Here is a 16,304-nt window from a genome sequence, read left to right as displayed (position 1 = left end):
TAAAAATACCTCAATTGAAAATCTAATTTGTATTAAGTGTTAAGTGAACATAAATGAGTGTAAATGATCAGATGCTAAAGTTTCGAACAAATCCGTTACATGGCCGAAATCTGATTATCCACCTTTAAAATGTTAATGTAGAATTATTTCTAACCTTAAATATTCTACTTAAATACAAACATGTACTTTTAATTCAGTCAAGAAAAATAGTAGCAATACATTTATTTCAAACAAAGATTTGTGTCCAGGATAAATCAGTTTTAACGTGTGAATTAGAAAAATAGTCCTCACCAAAATTCTCTCTCAAATATAAAATAGTTTTAAAGACACTGTAATCTTTTAATTCTACTGCTAGAAGACGTGAGGGATGATACATATCTCATTTCAATTCATGCACGACCAAACCGAGTCTGATGTCATGTTTGTCGGTTTCGGTCCAGTGTCCAAAGCCTCTTTTCACAAAATTTATCACATTGTAAAGGTAAATGATAATCTCAAGTGGCACCGCTAGACCGCTCAGGTAAATTGAAAAATCTACGTATTTACATTGTAACAGACAGAAATTTTTACAATTAATTCAAGTCCTCGAATTCAACAACCATATAAAGCTCCGCTGTGGGATTTTCATACATTAAAATTGAATATATTAGCCACAACAGCGCCACCACTACTGTATAGCGCCACCACTAGAGGGACAGCGCCACCACTTTCAAAAATAGTGGTGTTTTCTTCTTTTTACTGTGTTTTTCGTCATTTTTTTGGTGTGTGGAAATACGTGTAATTCATTTCTACACCATTTGCATATGCAGGTATGTTCTTACAGTCTGTCTATTCATCGGAATGGTGCTCGAATACTGGCCGATATAAAAATGTGTCACTGTCAGATTCGGGAGAAAAGCTCCTGGCACCACAATTTGCATAATATTTTAATGAAATTACAGCCAACCTGTAGTTAAAGTGTTGTTACACGGAACTACATTCTCCGATTTTCGAAAAAAGTTCTATCAATAAAAAAATAAAATATAAATTTTACTCACTTGTTTACAAGTAGGAACGGGCGATAGCTGTACCACGGAAATGTCGATATCTCTTTTCCTTATCACCACAATTTGGTGGTGGCGCTAGCGTTTAGTAGCCGTGCAACAAACACCGGCTTTCCTGTTAATCTAAGTTTACTTGAAGATATATCAAACAAGAAATTCAAGAAGCTCATCATGTAATTGTTGAAGTTCCTACAGGCAAGGCGCGTCAATAATATCATCGTCTGAATTCTGCACATTTTAATGATTTACCTAATGAAATTAATAGTAACTGATCAGATCACTCAAGTTTGTAACTAATGATTGACAAGATCAACTTCAAACCATGTACTTGATAAATAAATTACATAAACAGGCATTTAAAGCAAGTTTCATGTTAATTTAAGCTCTCCTATTTCAAAACTGTTACCTTTATGTCTAAAATCTGCAAAAGGCCAACTGGAAAAAAAACAACAACATTGCGACAAAGTATTTGAAATACTGATAAACACATTGTTAAATCATTAGAATTTTAGCGAATCATAAACGGATTTAAAATTAATAATTACAAGGTTTCTTCCGTTAGCGCATGATTTATCTACTTCATTTACCTCTTTACGCCGAAATATTTTACAATAAACGATCCATTGTTTTATTAACAAAAACATTGCTATGAAAACAGTTTTATTCTTAAAATGTTATATAACGTAAACTCTTTTGATAAATAGCATTGTATTTGTTTTTAAAGTTTTAAAGCCCTATCCTTTTAACTGGACAGTATCTATATAAAGTTTTAGAATACAGTTTTTTCCGACATGCGTACACTAACCAGTATTCCGATGAGCACTTACTGAGCACCAGCTGATGCAGATTTGTTTTGCGAAAGAAAGAAAGTCTCCCCGTGCTAAGACTCATAGTTGTTATATTTCTGATCCCACGAATTTATGTATAATGAAATTCCATTAAAGTCAATGCTAGAGGGGCTTGTGTGTGTTGCACTTTCCATTACCTCTCGTCTAAAACACTCGTGCCATACTCGACCAAAGCGAGATAGACGGTTATTACATTGGTTACACGTTCTATGCTTCCAGAGGACTTTCTGATAGATATGTTACTAAGACAAACATTCTCACGACATAATATTGCACGCCAAAGCTAAATGCTAGCTGGACAGGGTTAGACTTATACGCATAATTATTATGTTAACATACAGCCGGGATAAATAGCTAAACTGCTTAAAGGAGAAAATGACATTGATCATCAAAAAAGTCAGAAACATTTTTATAAAAAATGATAATAAAAAAAAAGAAAGAAAAGAGCAGTAACGTTTTAAGCAACAGGCCAGGATGGAGCATCACACATATTTTTACTTTATTGGATTTGCGCATCTTTTCTCATCCATCAACAAGACAACAACAAAAAACTATAAAAATGTCAAGACATAAATAATATACACCAGATGCACGGTAATACTAAATTACATGAAATACACTCTGATAATAAGAGTGATTGGGTTACATAAAAAGTTTGATTTGAATCACACACTGCAAAAACAAAAACAAACAAAAATCTCCGAACAGGAGTTATAAAGATATTTATGGTTGTAACGAGCACAATGATAATTCATTCTTCTATAGAAATTTTAGATTAATAGCAATATTTTACGACTACTTAAGACTTGGCAGCGTGCAAAGAGCCAAGGCTTATATGAGCCGCGTCATGTGAAATCCAACATAGTGGCTTTGCGACCAGCGTGGATCCAGCGCAGTTCCTCTAATTGCAATAGGCTTCCGTGCAGGCTGATCATGGTCTGCACTGTTCGGTATTCTGACAGTAAATTTTCAGTGTACACCCCTTCGATTAATAAGTGGTACTACCCAAATTGAATGATGGACCAGTCGATTTTAGAAATTTAGCAGGGTACGGGTTAAAGTAGTACGCAGATAACAATTTTGCTTTAAGTGTAAAGACAGTCAAACTGAAATCCAACTGAGTCTATATTAGACGTCTACTGCTTTATATAGAGAATGCAATATGGAAATTAAGCAACATCGTGTTATTTTGTCGTTCACTCGTCTGTCTGTCTGTCTGATTGTCTGTCTGTCTTTCAGATATAAAGACACAGTCTGTAGTTACTTTGAAAGTACAAGAGATTGTTTCATGAAACCTGTTTTGTAGATGACAGGTTATCAGGAGAATATGCAGGTCTTTCAATTTAGTTTCAGTAAAAAGCAATATAGCAGCAACATTGTTTCGCAATTTCTAAGGATTTGAAATACTTTTCTCCTGTTAAAACATCGTTTCTGTCCTTCACTAATAAATGCGGAAACCATTGTACTATAAATTTTATACCATAATAGAGAAAACTGAAAGAAAGGACCTTGACGAAATAACAATGTTATAACAACATAGACCTCTAACAACAGCACCCTACAGAACCCTATCGGTATTTACACAATGTAATGCTTCAGTCACAAATAAAACGTTCGCCGTCCGACTTTTTTTTAAATGCTGCCAACTAAAAGATTTGAAATAACAGACGCCGGGCAATTTTGAAGGTTTTTGTTCACACAGTCACAAAGAAGGTGGGCACTGGAGGTTTTTTTTGCATTAAATGCTAGGCGGGAAATTGCAAAACTGGCATGCGCCAGGCAGGAACTGGGTGACGCTTGTAAGGAATATACAGGAAACCGGACGGTCAAGTATGGCGGCACCTGACCGCTTACAGGGCGGTGATCGGGCAATTGTACTAAGAGCTCCCTTAGCGTTCGTTTCTTCTTTGCATTATACGAACGGTCCGCAGTCTCTCTTGCTAAATGAGAAAAAGTATCAGATGTTGCGGTGGAACAAGTACCATCAGATGAGGAATGAAGCATGAGGTACCTATGTAAAACATTTTAGTGAATGGGGTACCAGATTGTGCCGTCCAACCTCTGCCCGAAACAAATTCATAAATATCAACGCAAACAGGTACTCTGATAGACATCATCCGATACCCGGACGATTGACGGTACCAGCACGGTCACCGTGCGTTTTGGAACAGAAGTCGTACTGTCACCATCCGTTTTAAGCAAGCACCGTCCGAGTCTCATCCTAAAGCCGACGCTGAATTTAATTTTGTTCTAAACTGTTTCCTGCCACCCTTCGATTTCACCTGCTGTCGAACGGGCGCCGGAAGATTTTGCCTAATTATCTCTGTAATACTCGCCATCCGGTGGCAGTTCACCATCTGTGACCGTGTAATAAAAACTTATAGGCCGCGAGGCAACTTTCTGCATTTTCTAAGAATTTTTTTATAAGATTTTCATCCAGTCAATGTACGTGGATCCCATAACTCCAAAACTTTTTACATCTCTAACTACTGTTTCCAAAACTGAATCATTGCACTGAAGACTTTGTTTGAACGTGTTATATATGCCTGGAGGTGAAACGTTTTACAAAACATCAGCGTATGAAAACGTTGTACATAAATAATCATCCACATATTACAGGCACCTTTAAAATCATTTTGCACGTGACTACAAGGTTTGTTACATGAAAATAACAAAAAATAATGAATTTTCGAAGTATACTTCATCATAACACGTGGTATGTAAAAGTTGTAGGAACGAGTCCAATCAATCTCTGTGAGCATATTTTATTAATTCGGATATTCACGGAAACAAAGTGTATGTAAAAATGAAATTTACCACGTAAAACTTGTATATAAGGTATGGTTTATTTATTTGTTTTCATTAAATTCATAAATCTTGAACGTTAAACTTATTCAGTTTATAAATATGGTTTTGTTTGTTTTCTGTTTAACAAATAGTACGAAAGACGGAAATTGTATTGTTAAAGAAATTTCAAAAGCAAACTTTTAGAAATAAAAAATATCAAAATGGCCTGACACAATTTCTGTGACATGTATAATGTTTACGTTTCTGACCTTCCAGGATAATGGACCTGCAGATTTTTGCGATTCTTCGCCTTTTATTTCTCATAAGTATCGGGTCGGCTCAAGATGTCTCAGATCATGACGGTTTGACTACCTCAAAGATACTGACCAGTCAAGCGATTAACACTTCTGATGTTCTGGTAAATGAGTTCTCCGACACATACAATAACTTGTCTAATACAGACAATTCAACAAGCAATCCAAACAATGGATTAACCACAGTTAGTTTAACGTCAAGGCAAAACATCAGTACTAGTGTTACTAAGTTACCAAACATTACAAAAACAAATAGTATAATGGAAAATGCAACCGATGAATTATCCGTACCAGTCACAGTAAATGCTAGTTCTACAGAAACCTTTGGCATGAGAAAAGTTGATATAGGTATGAATAAAAGTATTCCAAGCATAGAGCAGCTTAATATCAATATTATGAGAACAAATGCAACCAAATTCAACCAGAGTACAGCAACGGAGGATCCTGGTAATATTTCAACTATTAAAGCATTCAAAAATCAAAGTAGTAACGGTAATATTTCCAATGATTTAATTAGTTCTATGGCCGATGGAACTGGTAATGGTGTAACTAAGTTGATAATAACCGATGAAAAAGACTTTGTAAATTCAAGTTTCAAAGTCAATAAAGTAACGAATACAGAGCAAGCAAGACCTGCTGGTTCGTCTATTCCAAATGAAGTGTCAGTAAGTGGACCTGGGTCAACTGAACCCGATCAGAGCATACAAAATACAAGTGATGCTGCAAACGTGTCAGAGAATGGGGATACCAGAATAGAGGCAAATATGATAGCCACAAACACTTCTGCAGATGGCGCAAGCACGCTTCCTAAAATTATATGGGAGCCAGGCATGAAACAACCCCAAACGATCTCCGACTTAATTAGAATGACTGGCGCTGATATCAAATTCATTGCTAGCCAGTTCGAAAGTAACATAAACGAAATTGGAAATACTGTAAATACTTCAGACGTGGATAGAAATAAAACTGTTCTTAATGTTTCAGACAATACTGGTATACGAAAAAATAATATCAATAGAAAAGGAAAAGACAGTCTTCTAAAAAGAGGTGATAAATTGACAAACACAACTGTCACAGAAAAATTCGAGATAACTGGTAGTAAAGTGGAAACTATATCAACAGATATAAAAGAAATTACGCCGAGTACTACTGCAGACATTGTTCAAGACGGCGGAGAAACACATCAGCTTGCGTCTATAAATGATGTCAAAGCAAAATCTGTGTCCGCACCGACTATTATTCATGGAATAGATATTTCAGCAAAATCCAATGATGGCAAAGTGATAAACATATCTCCAAGCGTTGCCAAGACAGCAGATGGTTCTGTTCCAAAAGGGAAGTTTAATACACGACAATCAATACAAACCATTGTAGTAGTAAAACGACCTGGCAACGTTTCCCCCCAAAGGCTTGACATTGTTTCGCATTTAGAAAGTAGAGATGAAACTTCCCGCGATGATTCGGACCTATCTTATGATGAATTTCGAAGAGACGGAGAATTGCGAACACCTAGCACAAGACAGGGAAGCATACCAATAACTTCTGTTAGTCAAGTTGATACTGCTTCAGGACACATAGTTTCATTTGGAAACAACCCTCAGTATACAATCGGGTCTGCGTCTGGAAATTCTGTTCAAATACCTCGATTTATATCTGGAAACCGCTTTCCCGTTATGGAACCTGCAGAGAGAATGAACCAACGCCTTTTCCATGGAAGACCTTCGAGACCAAGCATATCAGGCATATCTTCCGGAATGGACCGCACTGTCTCAGGAGGAAGATTTACCACAGGGACGATAACATCTCCATTTTTGAGAGATGCCTCAAGATTTGAAACAAGAGGTATGTCATCATCTTTGCCGACTGAATCGTCAAGTGAGTTCATAAGATCCGACATTGTCAGAACTAGTATGCCAATACAAAGCGACTTCGGCAGCGGTAGTGCGAGAAATAGTATAACTGGAGGTCAAGTTTTCGATGGAAGAATGGCTATGGGTGATAGTTCAAGTGGCACTCTGCCAGTACATAACGGTTTTCGTTCGGCATCGAGCGTTACATCCTTTGACGTTACACCTTTTGTTAGAGGTATCGACAACCGTGCAAGAATAAGTGGTAGTGTTAGAGGTACTTCAGCAATGCCGTCTGGTTTAGGTGGCATGATTCCAAGAGAAATCAGACAAAGAGCTGATACTGTAACACGTAATGATATTTCGGGTGAATTTTCAAGACAACAGAGTTTCGGTGAAGGTATTTCGAATATAGGTTTCGGTAGTTCCGTAATAAGGCCAAGACAAATAGAAAGGAGCATAGGTTTCAGACGCGAATTTCCACAACCTCGAGACTCGAATGACAGACTTTTTCCTAGAGCAGTAAGCTTTGGAAGATCAATATCTAGAGACGGTCCAGGTTTTAGAGTTCCAATTAGAGGCAGCACATTTACAGCAGGTGCGTTTGGAAGAAGCCGTTTGTCCACCGACATTACTGGAATCAGAACACCGATGTTTCCCGTCAGCGGGGTAATAGACAGACGAATTCGCCCAACTGGTATATTTACATATCGACCTTCAGACATGTTTGCACCTTCTCCTTATATACGGCCTTTTTAAAACACATGTTTCAGAAACATTTTACCGTCGTGTCTTTCATCTATGAAAGTCCGCTTCTGATCCTAGTGAACAGAGATACAACTCAATAGACTACCTTTTTTTTTTTTTTATTATTTTTTTTTTTTCAAATACACAAAAAATACTAAAACGCGTCATTTTCAAGAACAATTCTAATATGACTGTTCAATCATTAAATACTTAGAATACTTTTTTTCTTAAGGCTATGTGCTTAAAGGCATGAGCATCTTGTGCCACTTTACACAATGTGGAAAATCTAAGTGAAGTTGGATATACAGAACATGTACCAATACCTTCATTAATTCGGTTCAGATTCTCTGTTCTGTATTATTTATACTAATTAATTATACGTTATTGAAAGAACATAGTAATACCATAATGTGGAAATATAAACATCAGTGTGTGTCATTTTATGGTATGTGTTAAGTCGGTACTTCGTTCTTCGGTCATAATTATTACTTTTACAAAAGCAATATGGTTTTTGAAGGTATGTACTTGCGTGTTAGATCTTAAAGGATTGCCGTCCTATAAGGGGAACATTACTACACAGCAAGTGTATAGTTGTTTGTTGTAAAGGACGAAATCTCGATACACTTCTCAAGGACATGTGGTACATGGTCGAATAATATTAAATTATTTAACATTGTTCTGTACAATACGGAGATATATTTGGACGAGTACTGAAAAAAGAGGTGAGTCCAATATGCATGGTTTTCCCAGCTGGGTACGAATACAAATATATTTCGCATTGTACACATATCTTCAAGACTCTGTACATGGAATGCCTACTTCACTCAATTTACATTCGGAACATTTTCACGCGTTTTTGGGCTTTATCGTATGGGACTGTTGAACTGTCCAAATACGGAAAAAATACAGGTTTTTTTGTATGCACGTGCGTCCAGTAAGGTAATATATTGTACGGTCACGTGTTGCAAATAAACGTTCACGATTGGATAAATAAAATAGATGAAGAATAAAAACGTATATTCATGATTAATACAGCGAAGGAGCATACATTTATACGAAATATAGCTAGAAATGTAATGAGAACCAACTTTTGTAACACCTGTAAAAAGCCGGTTATGACCTAATAAAAACAACAAAATGGAGAACGTAGTATGTTTATATTTGTATAGAAGTTGATTATTAATGAGGTCGGAAAATGTATTGCTTTGTTTACATAAAAGGCATTTGAAAATAAAGTTTTCATAATTATAGATATATTATTGATGTACCACCCTATTTCTTTTAACACTTTATCAAATAAAAAAACCATCCTTTGTGCGATTTAATTGACATTAATTTTACTTATGACAACAACTAAACACATTTAAACGTTTTAAACGATAGAAATTTCAGTGTTCCTGTTTGTTAATATATCATTTATCATATTTAAAGCAAACCATTGTTTCATTTTAAGCTAGAAAATTATCAAAATAAAAAGAATAAACTCTATTTTTAAAGAAAGAATTCGAGAATCCCCAGGTGTTAAAGAAAGATTTTCCAAATGTGGCGATAGTTTACTGATAGATTAGTACCACTACTTAAGACTTTTGTATCACAAATGAACCCTTATACTGCAATATAGCTTATCATTGTTCTTATAAAACATGTAGATATTGACTTTACAGCCAGGTTAACATTTTTGTACGTGTATTATACATATATACTTGATTATTATATGTACCTCTAATCACATGTATTTTGTGACGAGTGAACAATAAACTGAAACTGAAACTGAAAGATTTTCCAAATGTTGCAGACTTAAGGTAATATGCGCCACCTAACGAAAGTCAACGGACTGTTATGAAATTTTGCCGAATCAAAATTGACGATATTTCTGATTGACTGGTATTTTTTCATTTTTCTGTTATTCTCCATTTTGCTGCTGTAAATCTTCAAACATGGCCACTAACGTCATTTTTTCAGCAGAGCGCAAAATGACGTACTTGACTAGTTTTTCGATTATCGTTTTTACATACAACTAAAATACGGCAAAAAATCTTTATTTTCAAGTTTATATTAAAATTATCTCTCCAATGATATATAATATGTCATGTTTATTTCAACGTCACATCAGAGGCAAACGATTTATGAACGCAAAACATGCAAAACTGACATCGAGCTTTACCCAAAATTTTGCGTGAAGACGCCTATATTCAGAAACTGTCAGATAGTTTTTTGAATAAATTTGAGCAGTGTGTAAAATTTCAATCACTATCGATTCCGTAAAAGAAAAATGGGGGTCACCGTTTTAGATTTCGCTCTATTACCGTGCGCTACCCTACCCCCAGTAAAACATAACAACGTTTTTATACATATTTCGTAAATTTTCATAAATTTTAATTCCGTTTCTTTTTCTGTTAGTGGATATAATGCTATTAAATTCCAGTAATGATAAAAAGAAGATATGATTAAATGAAATTATTGAAATAAATGAATAATTTCAGGAAATTGCTCTCCTATACATGACACAGAAACACAAAGAGTCCTTTTTATTGAAACAGGATATAGGTATCGGTAAAGTGCATTTTAGCCGAAAGTTGTATTCACCTAGAATACGCTGATTTTTATTTGTAGTTGCAGCTTCAATTCTTAAGCAAACTTTGTTTAAATTTAATAAAATTAAAAACATTTGTCAAAACGCTTAAACCTTAGCAGAAAAGTGAAGCACATCAAATGTTAAAGTTCTAAGCAAAATGTTTGTAGTCAATCTTAAAGATATTCTATTACCGGGTATTTTGGTGTTCATCTTAGACTTCGTTAACTTTTAAATTTATGTTCACGCAGGTATGCTTCATGCCAGTACTGAATATTTCCATGTCAGTGTATTTTTATTTTACTTTGGTATTCTGTTGAACGCATGATAGGGACAAAAGGAACCGTTCTAGAAAATAATTCTGCACGTGACTTGTGTACACAAACCGTTATCTGGAGAGGAAACAGGTACAAGTTCGAACTATCCCGCCGGAAACAGGTACAAGTTCGAACTATCCCGCCGGAAGTTCAGTTTGCCGGTTCGTGTGAGGTAAACAAGATAAAATGGTTTATAAGAAAACGCAGAAGACGGTGCGGTCTTAATAAAAATGCAGTTATTTCGATACATGAGTGCAGTTTTTACATAGGTTCTATTAAAACAATAGATTATCTGGGCTAAAAGTGCAGTTTGGAAATATAAAGACTGATTCTTTGTTCTTACACATTCTTTTATATATTTTAGTTGCTTTGTCATTCATGCTACTACAGTGACTGTTCAATATCTGTCACTTAAACGTCAAAACATAAATGAGCCGCGCCATGAGAAAACCAACATAGTGGTTTTGCGACCAGCACGCGCATCCGCGCAGTCTGTCTGGTCAGGATCCATGCTGTTCGCTTTCAAAGCCTATTGCAATTAGAGAAACTGTTAGCGAACAGCATGAACCATGACCAGAATGCGTGGATGCGCAGGCTGGTCTGGGTCCATGCTGGTCGCAAACGTACTTGGTTGGTTTTCTCACGGCTTGGCTCAAATGTTAAGATCGTCATCTTGATTGACTACACCGATGAAAGTTTGCGTCTGATATCAGGAGACGTAGGTTCAAACCATACAAATGCCACAATTTTAAATGTCTCATTTTAAAGGCATTGAAAGCATGCGCACGGTAGATAGTTTAATTAAACAAATGTGACCGGAAAATAAAATGGAGACTTTGTAAAACATGACTGTAGTATAAAATTAAATTATAAAATAGGGTAATATATAAAGCCGTGCTCACGTTTTGTGAGCATTTTATTCAATTTACTGCTTAATTTCCAGCAGACGTTTATAATTTTGTCGGGATATATAGCACATGTATGAACCTGCGTCTTCTGATATCAGGCGCATACTATCCTCGGTGTTGTTTGTAACATTTGTTTACCGGGATATATAAACAAAACAAGTATTTTGTTAAAGTACTAAACATTAATCAAAAGTACCACGAGCGAAACTTTGCAGTGTGAACGTCTTGAAGGTACATGTGATTCTTAACACCTAAATAAACTTATGGGACAAATTCCTTTCTCTCCTCATTAGAGTACTGTATGCGTAATCTAAATTTCTGTAAACTGTTTCTATGTAAAGATGGAATCATTAACTGCGCACTCTTCGAAATACTATATAGAGTGCACAGGCACTTAGGCAAAATTGTCTGTAATAAAACATGTCTGTTTGTCATGTATAGAACATTTTCTAGAAAACATTCATCTTTGAAAAATTTAATAACAAAAAAAGTCTTCATTTTATCATTATTGTGATATCATTTCATTATATCCAACAGCAGAAACTGATATTATTTCATTATATCCACCAACAGAAGAAACACTGAATTTGAATTAATGGAAATTTACGAAATAAGTATGAAAACGTCGTTATTTTACTGGGGTAGGGAAGTGCAACGGTAAATAGAGCGAAATCTAAATCGGTGACCCCCATTTTTCTTTTAAGGAATCGATAGCAATTAAAATTTTGTACTTCTGTTGAAATTTATTCAAACAACTATCTCACAGTTTTTAAGATATAGGCGTTTTTACGCGAAATTTCGGGTGAAACTCAACGTCAGTTTTACGTATTTTGCGTTCATAAATCGCTTGCCTCTGATGTGACGTTGAAATAAACATGACATATTATATATCACTGGAGAGATAATTTTAATATAAACTTGAAAATAAAGGATTTTTGCCGTTTTGTAGTTGTATATAAAAACGATACTCGAAAAACCAGTCAAGTACGTCATTTTGCGCTCTGCTGAAAAAATGACGTTAGTGGCCATGTTTGAAGATTTACAGCAGCAAAATGGAGAATAACAGAAAAATGAAAAAAATACCAGTCAATCGGAAATATCGTCAATTTTGATTCGGAAAAATTTAATAACGGTCCGTTGACTTTCGTTAGGTGGCGCATATTACCTTAAATATGGAGAAAACTTCCAAACGCGACTTATTTATGTGTTGAATGATCGTTTTATTTGATAACATTTGCAGTATGTTTTCAGTATATACGTAAGACATTACCTGTTCTTATACATTACTGATAGGGCAAATGCAGTCACTGTCATTTGGGTTCTATCATTCTAGCAAAACACTAGCTGCTGTTCTTGTCATTTTTCAAGGGTGTTTTGACAAGAGAGTGAACGTGTGTTAATAGAGAGTACTTTAGTGTAATAATATAAAGCTTTGACGTTGACGTCGTTTATTTATAGGAGACGTTGGTCGAATTTACTTGGTCAATAACAGATGAAGAAAGAAGAATTTTTGATGTTTCAACAGGAAAAGCTTACATGTGATAAAAGAATATTACATTTGTGTCTTTTCACATTGAATTTATTAAACTCGTTGAATAAAATTGATAACCTCGCATTTTATTATTTTATTCAACTCGTTTAATAAATCTAATATAATAATAATAACATCTTTATTTATAGAAGGTAGCACATGAAGATATAGATCAGTGTAAAGTACAAATGATAAATGTGGCCTTCTGAACAACAACAACAACAACCAAATACAATTTACACTATCACATAACCTACTTAATGTCACATTCATTCATATACAAATATCCCTTAAAATAGATATTGCCTTGATATGAAAAGACACTCATGTAATATTCTCTATTTTTTGGTAGTCATCAAGCATCGAAGTCAGTTTAGGATTTCAAACCGTTAGGTCGCAATGTTTTTAACTTAAAGTCACCCGTTACATTATCTATTGGCATATATTATCGTTTTCTTACAACGCTTTCTAAATTTTAAACATTGACATAAAAAGAAAAAGAATCCATCAAATAATAGGTGATACGGTATTAATTTGAATTTGTACCATTTTGAAGTTCAAACTTCCGCGCAATTTTATACTATAGTAGGAGAGTCATCAATCGTATAAATTTATAACATGTTTAATTGTTTTATGACCCCGAACATAGTTAAACAATCATAGGCGTGCAGTTTAAAATTGTGGGTGGTCCCATTTGCTATTTAGTATGTATGCTGTTATATGATAAACGCTCTGGTTTCATGACATAAAAAATAGCATAGTGACAGGAAAAGAATTTATAAAGGTTAAGAGCACTTTACCCTTTAGCCTGCTGGCGGCAAGTGATTCTGAATTTGCGACCAGTGCAGACCAAGATCAGCCAGCACATCCGTGCATGCTGGTCCTGCAGGCTGATCATGGTCTGCACTGTTCGCTATTTAGTCAGTAAATTTTCAGTGAACACCCCTTGGAATAATAAAATTTATGGTATTGCCCAAATTGAATAATGGACCAGTCCATTTAAGAAATTTAGCAGGCTAAGGGTTAAAAAGGACGTCTTAAAATAATTGCAGGTATTTATCAAATCATTCAATCCATACTATTCCTCTCCGGCACGAAACATTTCATTAGTGTTTGTAACTGACGTGTGAATCATCCCAGACTGGCTCCCGTCCCTATGTTTGTTCTGTCTCATATATATAAGATTTCTTCTTTAAGACGGAAAAAGGCTCCAGCAGGATGTTTCTACATTGACATTTTTATTGCCCCTCGTGCGAGAAATATACTATACAGAATGAAGAGCAACTATCCAGGTATTAGTTTGATCTCGTTTTACATAAGAAATATATCCAATGCATGAATCGTTAGGTGTCATTAAAAGCGCGTGTCATCTGGCATGGGGGTGCCAGATGGGTTTTGACGGGATGGGTTAAACCACCTGAAATGTCAGTCCGGTGTGCAAGAAATCTTTTGAGGTATGGCCGCTAAGCTTCCATCCCACCTAAATATAAATCTGTGAACTTTAGCAAAAACTGCTATTCCGTCTTTCGAAATTAACATGTTTAATTATAATTATCATTTATACATTTCTGCGTTTGTCAAATGTATGCTATTCTTACTTCGATGGCGTCTAGATTTGTGATAATTAAAGCAAGCTTTAAAAGTAAGAAGACGATAAAATGAGAAGAAAAAAATACTTCCATGTACAGAGCTTTAGTGTCGCCCTGTATGTATAGATCAAAATAGGTAACCCGCCATTTGCAATTCTGAAATCAAAAGAACTTGCTCAACACATTTCAAACAATGATATAATTTAATTTATTTTACTTCTTCATCACATTTTAGGAACACACACACACACACACAAAAAAAATGCGTTTTTCAAAACATTTCTCATAAATATGAGAAAACAAGAGTGTAGATATGACGATGGTTGAATATCTGACAAATATTACATACTCTTTTCAGATAGAGTATATAGTGTTTTATTACCATTTTTTCCATAAACAACAATTTGTTTTTAAAGTACTTTCAGTGATTATTAAGCCTGTTTTGGTGTGTTTAACGTCGCTATGACACAATTATAGGTCATAATGGCGACTTTCCAGCTTTAAATTAATGTTGGAAGAAAACCCAAGGTGCCCCTCCGTGCATTCTTTCATCACGAGCTGGGTAGAACCACCGACCTTCTGTAAGCCAGCTGGATGGCTTCGTCACAGGAAGAATTCAACGCTCCGAGTGAGGCTCAAGCCCACTTCGGTAATGGGCAAGTGATTTGAAGGTAGGCCTGTGGTCTAGTGGTAACACGCTTGACTGCCAATCCAGAGGTCCGGGGTTCGAATCCTGATTCAGGAACTGGAAATTTCTGAGATGCTCTTGAGAGTCTCCCACCTGACTAAGAGGCCTGTACTGGTTCTTCCCAGGAAAGACGGCTTCGCGTGTATCGGTGCTATACACCGGGCACGTTAAAGAATCAGACTGTCTATTCGCAAAGAGCTAAGCTAAGTTAGCCGGACAGGCCGGTATCTCTCTCTGGTCTCTCTGTCTGTTCTTGGGGCTTCATCTCACTCTGTCCCTCCGGTCAGATCGCTCTGTGTCTGTACTAGTAGAGGATGAATTTCGCGCCCTGTGTGACTGCGTTTGGTATATGTAAAGCGCCTTTGAACGTGTTTATCATGAAAAGGGCGCTATATAAATCTGGTATAATAATAATAATAATAATAATAATAATAAAGTCAGCTACCTTAACCAGTCAGCCACATACTGGTAAAATAACAAATGGTGGATAAGCTGTTTTGTTCAGTAACAGAACTTGAATTAATTGCCTCATATTGCATTCATTTATGTAATTGTAACATGAAAAATGAAACGTGTATAAATATTGTACATGCATATGCTATTAATCTAGTTGATCAACAGCTATTAAAATATTTATTTCTTACTTTATATCATAGCTACATTTAACTGGAGTACAGTTGAAAATCGGTATCTTGGATTCCAAGGGATCTTGCATTTTACTTCGATATAACCGAAATTCGACTTAAAATGATAGTTCGTGCACGTGGTTTCGAGACGGGACTTGAAAATGCATACGAGATAGCCGGAATTTATAGATAAGTGAGTTCGAGATATTGAGTTTCAACTGTATTTTGTTATATTACATATTGAAATAAGAAAAAATATTATTGCAGGGAACAGAGTGGGAACTTTAACTTTATGGGATGATCAGTCTTGGCGATAAAATATTTTTCAGTTAAAAAAGATGAATAAACATAAATTTTCTTCTTTATGGCTCAAAATTGCTGTAACATTCAGAAACAAAACACAGAATATCAATAATCTTAACAACTTTCAAATTTCAGTTGCCAAAATCGTACGAAAGTTGTTTATTACTCACATTAAAAGTAAGAA

General features: G+C 35.4%; 1 protein-coding gene across 2 annotated transcripts; it reads left to right on the top strand.

Moving 5' to 3' along the window:
• Positions 1-4,533: 4,533 nt before the first annotated feature.
• On the top strand, positions 4,534-7,721 carry LOC128555672 (uncharacterized). 2 transcript variants are annotated; one of them, XM_053538749.1, is made up of 2 exons: positions 4,534-4,645; positions 4,955-7,721. In XM_053538749.1, the coding sequence occupies exon 2, from the start codon at positions 4,959-4,961 to the stop codon at positions 7,596-7,598; it is 2,640 nt and encodes an 879-aa protein (XP_053394724.1). In that variant the 5' UTR covers positions 4,534-4,645; positions 4,955-4,958; the 3' UTR covers positions 7,599-7,721. The 2 variants fall into 2 exon arrangements, with proteins under 2 accessions (XP_053394724.1, XP_053394723.1); XM_053538748.1 differs by having other exon boundaries at positions 4,543-4,729.
• Positions 7,722-16,304: the final 8,583 nt, after the last annotated feature.

The sequence above is a fragment of the Mercenaria mercenaria genome, chromosome 3 (genome assembly GCF_021730395.1).
Source record: "Mercenaria mercenaria strain notata chromosome 3, MADL_Memer_1, whole genome shotgun sequence".
NCBI lineage: Eukaryota > Metazoa > Mollusca > Bivalvia > Venerida > Veneridae > Mercenaria > Mercenaria mercenaria.
The sequence above is the reverse complement of the archived record's forward strand: the minus strand, read 5'-3'. Positions and strand labels throughout refer to the sequence as shown.